The 20,131-nt window shown below is 30.8% G+C and overlaps 1 protein-coding gene across 2 annotated transcripts in view; it reads right to left on the reverse strand.

Annotated features, from left to right (window-relative positions):
- Window positions 1–483: 483 nt before the first annotated feature.
- Exoc5 (exocyst complex component 5) overlaps window positions 484–20,131 on the reverse strand; it is a 64,602-nt gene continuing 44,954 nt past the window's right edge. For both annotated transcript variants that reach the window (XM_047536565.1, XM_047536557.1), the window contains 6 exons: window positions 18,675–18,783; window positions 14,392–14,512; window positions 13,113–13,199; window positions 7,355–7,463; window positions 6,945–7,160; window positions 484–6,319 (listed from right to left, as the gene is read on the reverse strand). In XM_047536565.1, the coding sequence (XP_047392521.1) occupies window positions 6,131–6,319; window positions 6,945–7,160; window positions 7,355–7,463; window positions 13,113–13,199; window positions 14,392–14,512; window positions 18,675–18,783 (831 nt within the window). In that variant the 3' untranslated portion in view covers window positions 484–6,130. The remainder of the gene's footprint in view (window positions 6,320–6,944; window positions 7,161–7,354; window positions 7,464–13,112; window positions 13,200–14,391; window positions 14,513–18,674; window positions 18,784–20,131) is intronic.

Genomic DNA, 20,131 nt, shown 5'->3' on the forward strand with positions numbered 1-20,131 from the left:
TTTGAGATTGTTTCAAAAGCTTTTCTTTTAATAAACAGAATGCAGAAAACTAATCAATATTCTTATTCTTAGAGTCGATAAAGGAATTCAATGTGAAATGAAACTATAAGAACACAATATTAATTATGAACTTTGATTCCTGTGTCCATGGTGCACAAATGTTTTAGTTTTGTGTCCTTAATTCTCCCAGAATTCTCATGTACAACTTTCAGAATCTTATTTAAACACACACATGTCCCTACTATGAGCCATATGTTCATAGGTGCCATTCAATGGAGAAAAGTTATATGAATTCTATTTTTGAAATCAAACAAAATACAGATATTACTATAAAAATAATGTCTCCCCCTTGTGGTAAAAATTGAAAATACATTCTATGGGAAAACACTAATAAGGCACTTAGTATTATTTCTTAAAAATTATTTTCATAGTATTTCATGTGAATCTCATGTTATCCTTTAAATAATATACAATATTTGCAAACAATATGCTTAGAGGTAGTTTCCCAGTTTTTTTTTTTTAATTCAGCATTGTCCATATTCAATTTGGATAATATTCTTTATAGCAAAAAGCTTTGATAGAACTGTCACAACAAAAGACCAGAGTTCAAAGGAATCAAGGTTACCCACAGCATAAAGATAACATGATAGGTCAACAAAAAAGGATGGCCTTATTCAAAGGCATCTACTTATATGAGATTACAGGGATTATCAGGAAGGTTTCCTACCTCTCAAAGTTCAATCTTAAAAATTTGAAAATCCACCTTTGGAAATTAATAATTTCTTGGAATTGATTCTATTCAATTTTAATTTATTAATATAAAGATATGCTGGAAAGGACATTTTCTTCATTTTAGATATCCAATGGTGAAAATGAAGTCACTCATCTGAGTTATAAATGCAACCTAACTTTCTTATTCCAGGTTCCTATTCCCATCCTTAACCTTCCGTATTTCTTCCTATTAAGTCACCAGGCAATGATAATTCCATGTTTCACTGACCTTTCACTGATTATAAAATAATGTAAGTGGTTTTTGAAAGTAAACTTAATTCCATTTTCAGACTTTTAAATTAAAAGTGGCTCAGTTGGATACTGTCTCTTAAACACAGTAATATAAATATTAGTATCTTGGCTAAAATGAATTATTGACAATTTTAATACATGTTGCACAGTACATATTAATATAGAAAAATACATGTTATCAGCAGCATAATGTTGACCATGTTCTAATCCATTCCACCTGCTCAAATATTAGTGCAAATAATTATATATTTGTAATGCATCACTGCTGTCTAGCGCAAATCTATGCCTTCTGAATAAATGACTTTCCTAAGGTTGTTTGCTGTTTGGAGTATGATGTGATATATTCCTATTTAAATTGGTTTTGTATGGTGAGGCAGACAGCAACCTTCTAAACCACTTAGAAAACAAATAAGGTGGTATTTAATTACTTGTCTCCCTCCCAACAGATATCTAATCATATGAACTTAAGTTTCCTGATACCCACCAAATAATAGTGAAAAAATATACAGGGCCTAATTTAAAAATATGAATTTTGTTAAGCTGAGGGTTATCAGCCTAACTACTCCAATTCACCAATTAAAATTCTTGATCTCTAACGTGTCGATTTTCTCTTCTCCCTGAATTTAGAAAAAGAAATGGTAGTAGCAACAAAAGGTAGATTTAAAGCAATTTTTAAAAGACTTAACATATAATTTTGATTATATAAAAATGACTTCTGATTGCTAATATACTAAATACTTTTTGCCCTACATTAACCATTTAAAAACTACCAGTGCACTAAACAGCTAACAGAATTAGCAAGTTTATGACATTCAAAGTAGTCTGTTTTAAAACAGAAATACTGATTTCCTCTTATTTTTCAAGAAGAGCTGATATTTTTTCTTGTGTTCCAAAATGTGATATAAAAATACCTGAACTCTTTATATTGCAGATATTACTAAGTAGAAACAGTGTCATGGTTATATAAAATAACACTAAGGAAAACTTGGGAATGGACAGATTTCTATTAGGTGAAAACTTAAGATTACATTAAAATTTCATGACTACTTAATTTTAAAAAGCAAATTGAAAAAGTATGACCACATGTTGAACACATTAAAAAAAAAAACCAGTAGTAATTTTGATACTGATCTTGGATTCAATTTCATAATCTATTACTTCATAGTGAGAATTAAATACTAGATGAAGAGAAAACTAAATTAAGCAAAACTAATCAATCACCATATTAAAGAACCTATTTAATGTTACATAAGGAAAATAATATACAGATCTAACATTGAGAAAGACTTAAGATTTAAATATGACAGACCTTGACAGTATTTTATGCCTTAAGTTTTTCACCTACCAAGTGGAAACAGTACCCAAATCCTAGGGTTGGTTTGGATTCAAATATGATAATATATACAAAAGACATAGCATTGTGCATGGGATTTAAGTTCAATAAATGTAGCAATAATTATCTACAAAGATAATGCATTAATTTTTAAAATTGTTATGTTCACTTCATGTAGAATTATTTAGTCTGACAATATGGACTGTCTTTTCTTCCAAAGTAAACAATGTATTACAGATAAGTCTTCTCAAGCAGAAAGAAAGAGTACAGGAACTGAATATAGTTAATCTAATTGGATGAAAGCATCAACTGCTTTCTTTGTATGTCAAATTCTCCACTAGAAATCAGAATTCAGTATGATTCTGGAAAATATTTCACACTTCTCAGATATCAGTGGGAAAGATATTGTGGGTAATGACAATATTTTTGTCTTAAAACCATGTTAATCTCCAGATGTGAGCTTCTAATCTCCAGATGTGAGTATGCACTGAGTGAACTTTGCTATCTCCCACATACAGTTGCAGCAGATATGCATTATTCATTTCAAGGATTTTGTGACATTTCAGGAAGCAATATTACTTTATCTGGATAAAAATATTCACTATCATAGGTGAGAGGAAGGCATCATAAGGAATCAGTAAATTATCCAATTGGAATCTACTGTTTGATAATTAAATTGTTCCACTATGAGTGAGAAGGCTAGTATTTAAAAAGTAAAATATTTAGAAGTGAAAGAGGAAAAAAGTGATTTAAAATATAACATTAATTCTGCTTTAAATTAAAATTTTATTTACTCTTTAAATTAACCTACTTTAGCAGCTCTTTTTACAACAAAGATGATCATAAGGACTTGTAGTCATGATTCTCAAAATGAGGCCAATAAATGTCTTGAAATGGTCAAATGGTCACCTGTCTAAAGATCCACCTAGCTGCAGGTGCGGTGGTGCATGCCTGTAACCCAGCTGCATGGGAGGCTGAAGCAGAAGGCTCTAGAGTTCAAAGCCAGCCTCAGCAAAACTCAGTGAGACCCTGTATCTAAATAAAATACAAAAAAGGGCTGGGCATATAGCTCAGTGGTTGAGTGCCCCTGAGTTCAATCCCTGGTACTCTCCCAACCCCCAAAAAGGATCCATCTAGCTGTTATAATTCTTCATAAGGACTGTTCGTCTACTCTGGTTGACTGTCATTTTCAATATTATAATTTTACAGAGGCTAAACTTCCTTCTTAAACCAGTGTTCTGTACTTCACAAACTATATTTAAGTTTTGAAAAAACAATTTGCTGTTTTAAAATATATTTTCAACTTTGATACGTTACCTAGATAATACATACAGCTCATGTGAAACTGGAATACTCAAGAGTTGCCCTTAAATGTTGGTAAAAGTTATTAAGTTTTATTATCTCTACCTAAAACTTTACTGTGTGTATATAAAAACATTTCATTTATTGATCATTTTTCTTGAGTCATAAATTTTGGATTATGATTATTTTGTTGATCATCATACATGAAAATAAGATTAGAATACAAAGAATGCATATTGCTTCACACAATGTTTTTTTTTTTCTTCTTAGAGAAAGACCTATGTTTAGTCTAAATTTCTAATCTTGGTTATACAGTTAAGTACTTCTCTGCTTAAAAAAAAAAAGGAAGTGAGAAGATCTATGCTATGAAAAATAAGGAATATCTTAACATTTTAAATTAAAAAATCAGTTATCAGTATGGATGTCCTTAAAATATAGAGTGAAATGAAATAAACAATCACAGGGAATTTGTTTATTGAGGATTAATGTTAACACTTCTAAATTAAGTATTCACTCATAAGTTTTCTTTGTCATTGTCCTGTCAATGGACATAATGGAAAATATTGCACAGAACTCAAGCAAGGAAATGATAATTAACAAAATATCTAAGCAACAAGTATATGCTTTACATTTTGAAAATTAATCCAAACAAAATAATCTGAAGTGCTTCTGATTCGGAAGTCTTAAAGTGTTATCTCATGTTGTATTTGAGATTTTTTCTTTTTTTTTCTTTTTCTTTTTTTTTTTTTTTTTACAAATTGACACTGTACAAAGAGTTCAAATGGCCAGTAAAACTACTGCCTTAAAAGTTGGCTTTAAGTAACAGAGGTATAATTGGAATTCACATCAGAGCTTTCTAAAATGGCAATAGTACAAGCATATGACTTTTTCTGGTATCCAAAACCTCTTCTGGCTCTCCCTTGGCTAAGGAACAGAAATCTGGAAAGCCTTCTAAAGTTGCCACAATGTCCTAAAATGCTTTGATGAAAGTTGGCATACTGCATTTCCCTTGCTTACCTTGATAACACTGGGCTAAACAGAAAATGAAGAAAATTCAGTCAACAGTAACTTAAATAGTAGTTAGCTCTGGACCTGGGAGGAAAGTTTGGTAAAGTTGACCATTCAGAATCAGGTTCTTAGAAGAAAAGCAGTTTTCCAAAATTAGGCCAAAAAGCCTATATTAAAGAAAAAAATGTCAAGAATGAATTGAACACTGAAGTTTATATGGTTCCTAGAAGACTATAAACAACAGAATGGAAGATGAAACACTACATATAATTAGAATGCATTCTCACAGGGCAAGTTTATAAGATTTATAAAGTAATGGTCTAAATTTTTGATCTTTAAATTTTTGTAAGTGATCTATCATGTCATCATATTAAGCCAATTTGATTAAGTAGGAATAACTTTAGAAATGCCTTGAAAAAGGACAATGAAAAAACCTAGAGACCTAAAAAGTAAACAGTATTTGCAAAGCTTGTCTCCAGACTTAGAATATATGTTATCTATCAATTCCCAATTCCTCTTAAAATAGACTACCTACAGGTTTAACTATCCCATCTTATTCAAGTTTAGCATTATGACAGAAATCTTAAAGGATTGCATTGTTGCTAAATTGTCAATATTTCTCATATGCACCATTTCAACTATACCTCACTTTTTTACTTTCATTATAATATTAAAATAATGAATAAATATGGTCCTTTAGTTAAGGAAGGTCTACAACCTTATCGTAAGTGAAATATAAAATAAAGTAGTTTTAATAATTTCTTGCTAGAATTGGTTTAAGATTTACCAAATAAGAAAAACAGTAAACTTTACTTTTATCCAGAAATCAAATATATTCTGATCCACTTGGTCTACATAAAACATTTCATCATTTTAGTTTAGTTTATAACATTTTTCTTGGAATAGTACTGTTGTTGTATGTCAGAAAAAACTCCAATCAACCAATTACAGAAATTATGCTTATTGTTTATCTTTGGAAAGAGGCAAAAAATTATGTAGGAAAACTTAAAATAATTTGATTAACAATTGCCAGTGCTGAAAAGATCATTAAAATTTGGTGAATAATAAATGTGGTTTTGTTATATTTCACCTATTACTGATGAAAAATGGGATGGTAAATTTTCAAGATGGAATATGTTAAAGAACCAGAACCAGAACACTGGTAAAATTTTGTTTGCTTTCTGACACCAACGTTTTCTAGGATGAAAACAGTGACATGTAGTTTTACAGAATCTGAAAATTATAAAATAAGAATGGAATTAAAATTCAACTTAAGAAGATAAAAAGTAAAATACAGCTAGGGGGTCCAAATTTCAAATGAAACTTCAAACGTAAGTATGGCTGCTGTTTTCTTCCAAACAGTCATTTTTCCATAAAATGTTGGCTGTGTCATAAGGAATCTCCTGTGCTTTCTATCATCTGAGGCCTGCTGAAGTACAACACACTTTCTTTGTAAATTCAACCTCAGCTGAAGTGTCGAGCAAGGCGAGCAGATCTATAGTCAGCACGAAGTTGTACGAAGGAGTGAAGTATGTTCTTATCCAGATTAGCGAGTTGTTCTCCTGAGCAGACTTGCTTTAAATTATCTGGGGCAACTACCAGAAGATTGCAAAGTGCATGCAGAGTATCAAAAAGATGTAATACCATTGGAATCTGAATTGAGAGAAGGAAAAAAAATAACAGTAACAAAATAATTTCCCACTTCATAATCAGTTTTGCAATTTTTTCTCATATACTGTCAGTCAGGACTTACTACTATGGAAATTGAAAACATTAGAATTTTTAAGCCTCCTAAAGCATTAAAACTCAAAGATTTCCAGTTACCAAAGCACTACAAACTTATGGAAAGATTTATATTATGCCAAGTTTCTCAATACTATGTAATTTGATAGACTACAAGTAGTTATCAATAATACAGCACATTTTAAAAAACAATTCAAATTTTAAAAATTTAGGGGAAAAATTATCTGAGACATACATTAAAAAAAAGAATATTATTTTTCTAATATGTGACATACACAGCATTAGCCGTGACTGTCAATAAGGCCATTTGAACTATGCAACTGAAATATGAACTTGTCTGAAATAAAACACAAAGAAAAAATGTTTTAATATTGCACATATGATTGGAGCACATTTTCAGGGTATATGATGGATCCCATCTCATTACAATATCAACAAAAGTTATAATTTTTTAAATAATCATTATAATAAGATTTAAATGACCTGACTTATGTTCCTAACCTTATTTACAAGTTTGATATTTGTGTATACGTACCTTGAAGTCTTTGGCACACTTTCTATATTCAGCTACATCACAAATTGCTAACATGCCACCCATACAACTGTAGGAATATTGTTGAAGATGCTCATAAATAAGTCGATGAAAACGTACGCCGAGTTCCATTAAAACTGTATCCACATTCTTCCCATCCATGGAATTTTTAATCTTCTCCACTTGTTTTCTTACATATACACAGACTTTTACACAGGCCTGTAAAAGTTTTTCTACACTTATTATATAGTTTATGTGCATCAGTTTAGTTAAGGAGAAAATGTACATTATTTTTCCTTAAATCCTAAGTATAAAAGAAGAAAACTTAAGGTGTAGTAAGATACACTGATAAAAATATTAAATAATTACCAAAGCAGATACTTTTTATTAACAAATCAAACAGTTCTACTCACATTAGTATATTGTATCAAAACATTGTTTTCATCTTCTGGTTTAAAATCTGTTTTCTTTTGTTCTGCAGCCAAGATATGCTTCATTTGTCCAATCATACAATTTAATGTCCTAGAGAATTAAGAATACAATATATTTGATCTAATTAATTTATTTAATATTGACTTTTATTTGTTATCTGTGCTAACTTAAAATTATTTCAAATCAACATAAAACTATTTTGTAATTGATAAACTTTAGATTTTAGAAAAAGTCTTGATACCAAAAAGTTCATAATTTTACTGACTTCTGGCTCAAAACAGGCAAAGATTCTTTCCACAATGCTTTATTTAAGGAAATCTTTAAGACCTTACAAGCCTGTCCCTAAACTTATTTTCTCACATGGGATCTTCAAAGGCAAAATGAGGCAGAGAGAGTATTTAAGAAGGTGGGATGACCAGTTTAAGAATGGCTAAGGTAACAAGATGTATCCCATTTGTTTACAATTAAAAAAAAAAAAAAAAAAAGAATGGCCAAGGTTTGGGACAGCAGGTGGGAACATGAGTCTCATTGTCTAGGGATAATCAGGAAAATGGAGAAGTGCTACTAAAGGTCCAACTGAGAAATGAGTGCATGGATTTCTAACAGTGCCAATTATATATTAGTTACGTGATATTCTCCAACTGCAAGCAGTCATTCAATTATAGGAATAAAAGAGATCACAATGGCCCAGAATTTAGGATCTGTAAGACAGTTGTAGTTGAAGGAAGTAGATTTTAGAGTAAATATGGGGCAGTAATTTAAGAGATGGACTATGTGATTTGGGCACAATAACAAATGAAGTAAAGTTAGGAAAAAAATAACAGACTGACCCAAGAAGAAAAGAGTAAAGGACAGAGGTCCTGCTGAGATCAGAAAACAGGCATGCGGAGAATTAAGATGTTGGTAAAATAGGAGGTTTGGAGTTAGTTTAAAAAAAAAGTAGGTGTGGAATAGGACATTCTGGTTTAAGGTTTTTGTTACTAATGATAACAAGGCCCAGTGAGGTATAGAATAGATATTTAAGGGGAGATGATTGATAAGATGAATGGTTCACACACACAGATGTAGAAAGAATCTCACTTAAGGTAAAAAGAAAAATTATAAGACAGATGCCCAAAATTCTCAATAAATACACAGCATGAAATAAAAGACTGAAAAATGATAGGAACAAGAAAGGAAAGATGTGAACTTCAAAGGCAAAAGACATTCATTTGGGCCTAATGATGGATCCTGCTCTGAAAATATCATTAGGAATGCAAGGGAACACTCAGCCTGCATGTAGGGTCACACTTGAGAGACCCTCATAGACCACTGTGCCTTTAATGTAGTAAATAATAAAAACACTGAGAATAAGACTTACATGGAAAGACAAAAAGAGATCATTCAATGTATTGATAAGACAGCTAGGTAATAAATATTTCATATACTTTTGAAAATTTGACATATATCTAACCTCCCACTTCCCAAATGTGTTTTTTTTTTAAAGGTATTCTGAGACAAAGTAAGGAGAAAAAAATTAATGTAAAGGATTTAGGTTAGGAAAATACATACTTGTTAGAAATAATGTTATAACATCTATAATACATATGTATACATATTATAATAAGAGTAAATGAAGTTCTATCTATGTATAATATGATATGATCCTGACTAAAAACAAAGGATTATTATATATCAACAAATTAGGTAAAGAGAAGAAATGGGTAAATTCCTAGAAACATGTAACCAACTAAAAACAAATGATGAAGAAATTAGAACATATGAACAGACAGTAATGAGAAAGGAGATTAAACTGGCAAAGACCTCTCAACAAAGATAAGCCCATGACCAGATGGCTTCACTGGTTAATGTTACCAACCGTTTAAAGAATTAACACCAATCCTTCTCAAACTCTTCCAAAAAAATGGGAGAGGGAAACACTTCCAAGTTCATTTTACAAGGCCAGCAAACTGTGATACTGAAGCTAGACAAAGACACTATAGGAAACGTATAGGTCAATATCCCAGATGAACTTAGCTGTTAAAAAAAAAAAAAAAAAAAAAAACTAAATTCAAAAGCACACTGAAAGGATCATACGCCATGATCAAGCAGGATTTATTCCTGGGATACAAGAATGAGTCAACATAAGCAAATCAATAAATATGATATACCAAATTAACAGAATGAAGGGTAGACATGATAACTTGAAGAGATACAAAAAGAGCATTTGGCAAAATTTAAAATTCTTTAAAATAAAAATTCTCAACAAATTTTAGGTACAGAAGGAATATACCTCAACATAATATAAGACATATATGACAAGCCTATAAACAACATTACTGTTAACAGTGAAAAGCTGAAAGCTTTTCCTTGAAGAGCAGAAAAGAGACAAGGATGTTCACTCTCATCATTTGTATTCACTGTAGTAGTAGAAATACTAACCTGAACAATTTAAGCTATAAAAAGAAATAAAGATATCCAAACAGGAATGAGAGAAGTGAAATTGCCTTTTCAGTGACATGTTACTATATATAGAAAACCCTAAAAAGTCCATCAAAAAACTGCTAGAACTAAAGAATGAATTTGGTAAGGTTACAAGATGCAAAATCAATATATAAAAAATCAATTATGTTTCTATACATTAACAGTGATTTATCCAAAAAGGAAATTAAGGGGAAAAAATCCCATTTACAGTAGCATTAAAAAGAATAAAATACTTAGGAAAAAAGGAAATTAAGGGGGAAAAAATCCCATTTACAGTAGCATTAAAAAGAATAAAATACTTAGGAATTCAGTTAACTACATAAGTAGAAGGCCTGAACACTGAAAACTATAAAACTTTTCTGGAAAAAAAAAAAAAAAAAAAGAGAGATATATAAATGAAAATACATCCCATGTTCATGGATTGTAAAAATTAACACTGTTAAAACGTCCATACTGTCCAAAGTGATAATACAGATTCAATATATTCCCTATCAAAATTCCAATCACATTTTTCAGAGATAGAAAAAAGCAATTAAAAAATTCATATGGATTCACAAAAATCCTGAATAGCCAAAACAATCTTGAGCAAGAAGAACAAAACTAGAGGAATCATACTTCCTAAATTCAACTCATCTTTGACAAGGCTGCCAAGGATACACAATAGAGAATGAATAGCCTCAGTTTTATGGTGCTATAAAAACTGGTTGTCCACATACAGAAGAATAAAATTGTACCTTTACCTCCATCACATATACAAAATCAGTTCGAAATGGAGACTTTAACATGAGACCTTAAGATGTAAAACTTAAGAAGAAAACATAAAAAGTTCTTGACATAGGTTCTAGCAATGGTTTTTTGATATGTCCCTAGAAGCACAAAAAATAAAGCAAAAATATACAAGTAAAAGTATATAAAACTAAAGAACTTCTGTTCGGCAAAGAAAATAACTAACATAGTAAAGAGACAACCTACAGACGGGGCAAATAAATTCAAAGGCATATGTCTTATAAGGGTATTCAGAGTATATAAAGAATTCAAACAACTCAACAGCAAAAAAAAAAAAAAAAAAAAAAAAAAAAAAAAAAAAAAAAAAAAAAATCAAATAACACAAATTTTAAAAAAGGCAAAGGACCTGAACAAATATTTCCCAAAAGAAGACATGCAAATGACCAATAGATAAATGAAATGTGCTCAACATCACTAGTCATCAGAAAAATGAAAATTAAAAACACAATGAGATATCACTTTATACCTGTCAGGATAGCTTGGACAAGGGATGATAAGTGTTGGCTAGGATGTGGAGTAAAGGAAACTTCTGTATGCTAAAGTGGAAATGTAAATTGATATAGCCATCATGGAAAACAGTATGGCAATTCCTAAAAAAATTAAAAAGAGAACTCAATATTACCCAGCAAACTCACTACTGGGTTTATATTCAATAGAAATGAAATCAGTATCTTGAAGAGATATGTGCTCTCCCAGGACAACTGTAGCATTATTCCCAATAGCTACAATATGAAAACAACCTAAATGTCCAGTGAAAGATGAATCAATAAAGAAAATACGGTATACTTAAACATGGAGCATTAATGAACCTTAAAGAAGAAAGAAATCCTGCCATTTGTGAAAACATGGATGAACCTGGAAGCCATTAAACTAAATGAAATAGATAAAATTCAGAATGACAAATACTACATGATCTTATATGTGGAAATAAAAAAAAAAAAAAAAAAATCAAACCCGTAGAAGTACAGAGTAGAATGGTGGTTGTCAAGAACTAGAGGGAGGGAGTGGTAGAGAAAATAAGAAGTCAGGGTACAAACTTACAGTTAGGCAGAATAAATAAGTTCTGGAGATCTAAAGTCCAGTATGGTGACTATAACTAATAATACTATATTTGTACTTTAAATTTTAAATTTGCTGAAAGAATAGATCATAGGCCTTTTCACAAGATAAAAATGGTAACTATTTACCGATGGAAATGTTTAATTAGCTTTATTGTGATAATCATTTAATAAAGTGCAAAGATGTCACAACATATTATACACCTTAAATATAAACAAATTTTATCTGTCAATTAAACTTTAGTAAAGCTGGGAAAAACAAAGGGTAAGACAAGTCTTTAGGATTCTTTTAAATCTATTCTTCAGTAAACTAGTCTGAATAATTTTATAATATCCTTTTCTCTTTCCAGTTTTCTTCTAACTTTTTCTTCCCCTTTATTATCACATACAATATAGTAGTTCTCAATCTTAGTGTAAAGGTTAACCCGAAGGTGATTTTTTTATTACTAATAAAGTAAAAATTATTTATACTTGTGTAAGTTAGATTCTTGGTTATTTTCTAAAAACCTATATTCAAATATGGTTTCTTGAACAGAAAAGAAAGAATTACAGAAAATAAAAATATATACCCAAACCTTAGTACCATGGGTTTTAGAGTTAGAGTTCCAGCTCTACCATCATTATCTCTGTGGTCTTGAGCAAATTATTTAAGTCTCCATTTCCTCATCTGTAAAATGGAAATAGTAGTTCCTACCCAATACATGAAATAATACAGGTAAAGGTCCTTGTATTGTGCTTGGTATATAGCAAATGCTTGATAATCAGTAGCTAATATCATCATCAATAAATACATGAACACCACAATCCCAAATAACAGACAGACTGATATACCAATAAAAAATATAGGGAAAAGAGGGCTGGGAATATAGTTCAGTTGGTAGAGTGCTTGCCTTGCAAGCACAAGGTCCTGGGTTCAATCCCCAGCACCGCAAAAAAGGAAAAGAAAAAGAAAAAAAAAAAAAAAAGAAAAAAAAAAAAAAACTCAGACCCCTGGGGCTCTGTATTATGAACAGGTAATTATCTTCGGTAAACATTAGAAGTACTTTTAGAAAATTACTATATTTATTTAAAATGTTTTGTACATAAGCCTGGAAGTTCTAAATAAAATATAGTACTATATGTTATACACCATTTTTAAAGCAGTTTCTAGTTTGTGAGCGTGTAGAGTAGAGAAGGGATACTTATACAAAATGGTTTTTTACTGAATCTAGTTTAAAAGTATATCTAACTATACTTACTTTCAGAAATAAAACAACTTGGAGGTTCAATAAATAACATTCTAATAAGGTTGAAAGTAATATGTAAAAATAAGATCAAATGTTACAGCAAGATGGTAGAATTAAAATAAACTTTCTTCTCTAAAAAGTATTTTTGTGCTGCTATGACAGTGTTTCTACAATCTGAAAATTACCAGAGAAAAACAAAAACTTGCCTATCGATGCCAGTATCCAATTTCATCTCCATTTGCTCAATTATTTCTTTTTTCTTCTGAAGGCATTCAGATAACTTAGGAGAAGAGCTATTGTATATTTAAAAGGGGAAAAATGACATTAATAGCTTAATTTCTAAGTTTTTCACATGCATATGTACATTATACCAACAGACATTATTTTAATTTGATCATAAATCCAAGAAGTACAAAAGAATTATATACATTCATATGCCCAGTTTATTACAGTGTGTGTGTGTTTATTACAGTGTGACTAGAAACAAATATCCATTAAAAGGAAAGGAAGAAGAGTTAAATTTGTTATTCTCATCTCTGAGGAGACAGCCCTTAAGAATACAAACATATGATTTAATTTTGGAACTATACAGTTTCCTTAATAAGTAAATAATTGGTAAAACACTAGGAAAATTCATAAGGTATCACTGGACTCTTAAGAATATAGTAAAATCATATAAGCAAAAATTTGGAGGGTAATAACCAAACCAGTTGTATTTAGCTTCCCTAAACTAAAAAAAAGCAACCACCACCAAAAACTCCTGATAATTATATTTGCCTTCTGAATGCTGCCAAAATATTAAAAACACCTGAAATATTAAAAAATAAGCAACTCAAAACACCATGTGAATTTTTTGATATGTGGTAACAGCTCTTTAAAAAATAAATTCCCTCCAAAGTGTGATTCAGGGATCACAAGTGAACTTCACTTTTTGAGACTGTTTCAGAGGTAATCTTGGCAAATCCAATGTTTATAATAACATACCTACAATGTTTTCTTTTATAAGAATGGTTTCTCTTGTTAACAACGTTACCACATAAAAGTTGGTAAAACATTCACATATACATATTTCTTACTTCTCATATACTTTAAAAGTTCATAAAATTGATATAAAGATATAAACTATAAACTAAATATTAATGCCTCATCAAAATTTGCCCTATTAACCTCATAAATATTTTGTATGTCTTTATATTATAATAAGTAGTTATAATATACTTCCAAGACCCTTGGAAGCAGTAAATTTGCTGAGTTGCACTAAGCTGTAGGGCCTCTTTCATACCAGATTTCAGTTTTAGGTTTAGGACAGATTAAGTCTTTTCAAATGCAACAAATTTAACAGCACAATAGAAAGAAAACAGGAATGCAAGGAAGAAGGAAAAGATTCCATCCTATTTGATACTTTCATGAACCTGTTTTTAAATATTATAATAAAAATATAAATATTATTTCAAATACCAATAAAAATATGACAATGTAACTAACCTTATTAGTGGCATAAGGTGATCATTAAACTGTTTGTCAAAAAGATGAAAAATTGTATTGGCCTGTTGCACAACATCCAAAAAATAGAGATTTGCATTCCTAGAATCTGAGGATGGAATTCCTAAAATTGAAAGGCACAATTGAGAATTATCTTTAAAGAAATTCATCTCAGCAACAGAAAAAGGATGTAGTTTTATATATACAATATGAATAAAATAACTTCTTTTATTAACTGGCAATGAATTTTATAGATAGAGGAAAACTAAGCTTGTTAATAGCTTAAGATTCACCCATAGTTATATTTTATGCCCAAATTATCACCATCTTCATGATTTGCGTAGATATACCTAAAAATGAATCAATTAACAATTCATGTTGGGTTCTACCTTCTCCTGACCTTTCCCAACTCTCTGGTGTCCAATGATTCATATATGCTATGAACAGATTCCCACCATTTTTCTTTCTTTTTGTTCTTTGTTGGTACAGAGTCTTGTACACGCTGGGGAAGTACTCTATCACATCCCTAGTCTTTTTTCCTTTTCCTTTAATTTTATTTTGAGAACAGGTCTAGCTAATTTACCCAGGTTTGCCTCAAACTTGAGATCCTCCTGTGTCAGTCTCCTAAGTAGCTAGGATTACTGCACCCAGCTTTCCATCTTTTTTTTTTTTTTTTTTTTTTTTTTTTAATAACCAGGTCTCTTTTAAAATGTTTTTCTTATTGATCTTTCTGGTTCAAGTCTTTTTTATTGTCTATCCATCCTATACACTGCTGTCAGTAATATATCTAAAATCAACATTTCACATATGTTCTATATTATTTCCTCAAAAATACTCAAAACCTCCTATCTCAGCAAATTCCTGATATTCAGAATGATAATCAAGCCAGTCCACTGATAAAGCAGCTGACAAAAAGTCAGCTGACTTCTCTGGATTTCAGTTTCCTCCTTTCTATAAAGAATAATAGACAAATTTTAAGGTTCCCTATTAGCTCTAGATGTTTGTCCTTCTATTAAACTTAAAAGAGACTAAAAAAAATATCCATAGCTAATGACAATATGCAAGCTTAATACATAGAAGTCTTTATAGAATGATGAGTTTTTTTTCAGTTTTAATAATGGAAAACAAAAGTGTTTTTTTCCCTGACATAAAACAAAATCATTGGTAAGAAAGCTAAAGGCTCCAACACAAACTTAGAAAAGCAAAAAAATAAAAATGAAAATCAATATATGAGTAGAAAATATCCTTTTTATTATTATAAGACAAGAAAATTAAGGCAATATTGATGTATGTTTTCAATCCCTAAATTATTGAAGCTTTTAAGGAATACTGAATAGTGAATGGAAAAACTGGCACATGCATATAGGCCAGCAGTGGTATAAAACTAGTAGGGGAAAAACTCTTTAGGAAAAGAGTTTATATCAAAATGAAAAAAAAAATTAAAAAGTAAAAAATTCTGTATCAAAATTTAGAAAAAAAAATATAAATAAAACATGTTTTGATCCAGTAATTTCACATTTGGGATTTTATCCAAGAAAACAGTTCAATATAAGGAAAATGAACTCTATAAGGTTTATTGCAGCATTATTATACTACAAAACTGAAACGATGCAAAATATCTTTTAATAGGGTATTATAACCTTCCTTATATGTGTTCCACAGAATTTTATGCAATCATTAGAAATAACAGAAGTGCGTATTAACTAGTTGTATAAGAAACACCTATGCATATGAGGAATCTTCCCACTTCCCATTCTACAAGAAAATTTTCATTCCAAATGAATACTGCCATTAAAATGAAGATATTAAGTTTCCACACTTTCTGAATAGCAAATCCTGCATACTAGACAGATTCAAATTAATGTTTTTTTATTCATTATTTTCTTTATTCTTTACATATTTGAGGTATTATTTCAACAAAAATTACCACATTAAGTCATTTGCAAGTGACAAAAATTAAATATTTGATGCCAAAAGTCTATCATAATTAAGTTAAAAAATGCTTATCTATAAAGGAAAGGGGGAGGGAAGGATAGGATAACAGAGATAAAGGCAAGGTCAGTAAAGTAGAAGGAGCAGATTGAGAGGAAGAGTGGAGGGGTGAATAAGGGGAGGCAATACAGAATTAATTCTTAAAAAAAATCATGTTATGTACATATATAAATATGCCACAGGGAACTTTACCTTTATACATAGGTAGAACCAATCAAAGATAAATAAATAGACAAATGAAAGGAAGTCTAGTAGAGTAGAGGAAGGAATATAGGAGAAGGGAGGGAGGACAGGAAGAAAAATTGGGGAGGGATAAGAACGAGGAGATCATGAACTGAAATAAATTCCATGCATATAGGACTTTGTTAGGATGAACCCAACTACTATGTACAACTATAAAGCTGTAATTTAAAAAATGCTTATCTACATCATAAAAGTAACAATGTAAAAAAAATGGGTAATGATAAAGTCAGTGAACTCAAAGTGACTGAATTATGGCTAATTTTGGTTCATTATTAGAAACTTTACAGAATGTCATTTTATACAGCCTATAAAGATTTTCTGAGCATCTATGGGCTTTCTGGATGTTAGGGTACAACACTAGATAAAACAGAGTCCTACTGTTGTCTCTAGCTAGAATGCTCTAACTTTATTCAGTTTATTCTATCACTTCATTAAGCTCTCACCTCAGAGAGGCCTTTTCTGACCACCATTTCAAAAAAAAAAAAATCTTATTTCTGCACCGTCCACCCTAACTTTCCATTACTATCTCTCTTGTTCAGTTTCATTTTTCTTCATTGCACTTCCTAATCATTTGTCTGTCTTTTCCACAAGAATATAAACTCCATAGGTCTGGCAGTAGACATACAGTAGGCGTTAACTGAATAAATTCTGAAGTAGAGGTAAACTAACAATTACAAAATTTCATTGTGATAAATGTTATTTTAAAAAGTTAATTCAAGCTGGCTGTAGTGGCACCCACCTGCAATCCCATGAGTTGGGAAGCTGAGGCAGGAAGATATCAAGTGTGTGAGGTCAGCCTGGGCAACTTATTGAGACTCTGTTTCAAAAAGGCTAGGGATGTGTAGCTCAGTGGCCCTGAGTACAATCCCCCGTTTAAAAAAAAAAAAAAAAAAAGATGAGGCAATGGGTAACTAAGCAAGACAGTTGTACTACTTCAGTTAGGGTGATTAGTAAAGGACCGAGAAGGTGACTTAGTTGAGATCAAACGGTTGAAAGGTCAGTCATGAGATGAGCCGAGGGAAAGAGCCTAAGTTAGGAAAAAGAATGAAGACCAGAGTGCCTGGAACAGTGTGGGGAAACGCGGTAGGGTAGGTGATAAGGATGAATACATAAGAGACAGATCAAAAGTCAGGTTTCTTAAAGAGTTTGTTATTGTTTTTCCCTCAAAGAGTTAATAAGTCACTAACAGATTAAAACAAGGAAATGATAATTAAACTGGCTGTTATACAAAATCAGTAACCCGGCAAGAATGAACACAGAGAATCAGTGAGAAGATGGCAATTTAAATTAGAGTGGCAACAGTGGAGATGGAAAAAAGCAAATGAACGTTTACTATTTTTAGAAGGATAGTAACAGGATTTGGTGATAGGTTGGCTATAGGGGTTGATGAAAAAGGAAGAATTAGGGCAACTCTTGGGTTTGGGACTTGAGTCACAGGTGATAGGCAATACTTTTAAAGACATGTGAGAGAAACAAGTTTAGGAGGAAGATAAAGAGTTTCATTGTGCATATGCTAAATTTGAGATGCCCACTGAACAGGTGGTGAGGTCAAGAAGGCAAAAGGATTAATGAGACTGTAACTGAGGGAAGAGGTCATTATTACACTATTTATACTGATCAGTAAGCTCATAAGTACAGTTTCTTTAATTGTAAAAGAAAAAATTTAATGTTAATCTATCCTTTTCTGGACTTATTTTTAAAATATTTCCCTTTCTAAACCTAACATCAATTTCCCAACCAGAATGGTTCTCACTTTTGTTTCTGTTCCTTGATATTTTACAACATATAGAGCAATGCAGTATATTCTGTCATACACTGCAGTGACTTATGTGGCCTATTACCTTACTTGACTGGATGTAAACAATGTCAGAGAACCATGTCTTTGCATGGTTTGCAGTGCCTGACAAATTTCTTGCATCACAGAAGCTCCAAATTCATTGCACTAAACCAAATGCAATGTACAGAGATGATTATACATGAAACAACATTATACATATAGTTTAAGCAGGATTAAAGGAATTTAGCAGAAAGTTTAATACAAATATACTCACCAGCAAGTCCTGTTTCCAAAGCATAATCAATATGCTCGATACATAAAAATTCCACCAGAATGGTAAAAATTCTAAAGGCATTCCTTGGTAAATCAGAAGGGTCAGAGAGCTTTTAAACAAAACAAAACAAAAATCCAATATTATTTCCTCAAGTCTACATTTCTAAAAAGCCAAGTATTTTTTTAGCAATTTTTTTAACCATTGAAGATACAGTAGTTCAAGTATCAAAATAACTCATATTCTGCCTCCTCCTGTCCACACACAATAAAAATGCACCCTTGATCTATAACTCTCCTGCCTTAGAGCAATGTTTTTTAAACTTGGATTGCAATGCATTAGTGGAATCCAGTTGTACTTTCAAGAAATATACACGCATACACCCTATACCATTCAAATATATGTACATATATATGACATACATATACTGGGATACCATGTAAAATGCATTTCTTATTATGGGTCATAGTCAAAGAGGTTTGAGAGCCACTGAATGAACAAGGGCTATTCTAGTGACATTCAAAACAAAAAGGATTCTTTTACTTTATAGAAAATAAGTTAATATATGCACTATAAAATATGTCTAAAATAATTTCATCATTTCCTAGTTTAGTGAACCTTTAAAATTTAACTTCATCAATCCTCAATTTTTTCACTTATATAATGGGGATAATATTAACAGTACTTACTTTCTAGATTTAAGGTTAGAATAAAATATGGAAGGTATAGTGTTTTAACACAGTATTTAACACATAAGTTGAAAATTTTCATTTTCATGCTGCTGATAAACTAGTAAAAAAAGTTATTCTGAGAAAATAAAATCTAATTTTCTAACTTTAAATTTTCTAACTTTAACTTTAAAAGTTAGAAAATTACTCTTAACTTCTTTTAACTGCTTTCTCCATTATTTATAAATTCATCTGCCTTTGTCAAGCTGTCTCCACTCATGTGACCTCTCAGGGTAATGCTTATTAAAGGCTAAGTAGCCCTTATCTGAAATGTTTAGGACTATAACTATTTAGGATTTTGGAATTTTTTGGATTTTAGGGAGAAAAAAATATGTGTGTGTGGGTGTGTGTGTACATATAGAAAGAGAGAGAGAGAGAGAGAGAGAGACAGACACAACATACATCTTGGAGATGAAACTAAAGTCTAAACATGAAATTGATTTGTGTTTCATATATATCTTATATACACCATCACAAGGTAACTTTATACAATATTTTAGTGTGCCTGTATTTTTAAAATTTATTTTTGTTCTTTTTAGATATACACAATAGTGGAATATATTTTGACATATTATATGTACATGGAGTATAACTTATTGTAATTCATATCCCATTCTTATGGTTGTACATGATGTGAAATTATACTGGTCGTGTATTCATCTATGAACACAGGAAAGTTACATCTGATTCATTCTGTCTTTCCTATTCAAATCCTCCCTCCCTTCCCTTCAT

This window comes from Sciurus carolinensis, chromosome 2, assembly GCF_902686445.1.
Source record: "Sciurus carolinensis chromosome 2, mSciCar1.2, whole genome shotgun sequence".
NCBI lineage: Eukaryota > Metazoa > Chordata > Mammalia > Rodentia > Sciuridae > Sciurus > Sciurus carolinensis.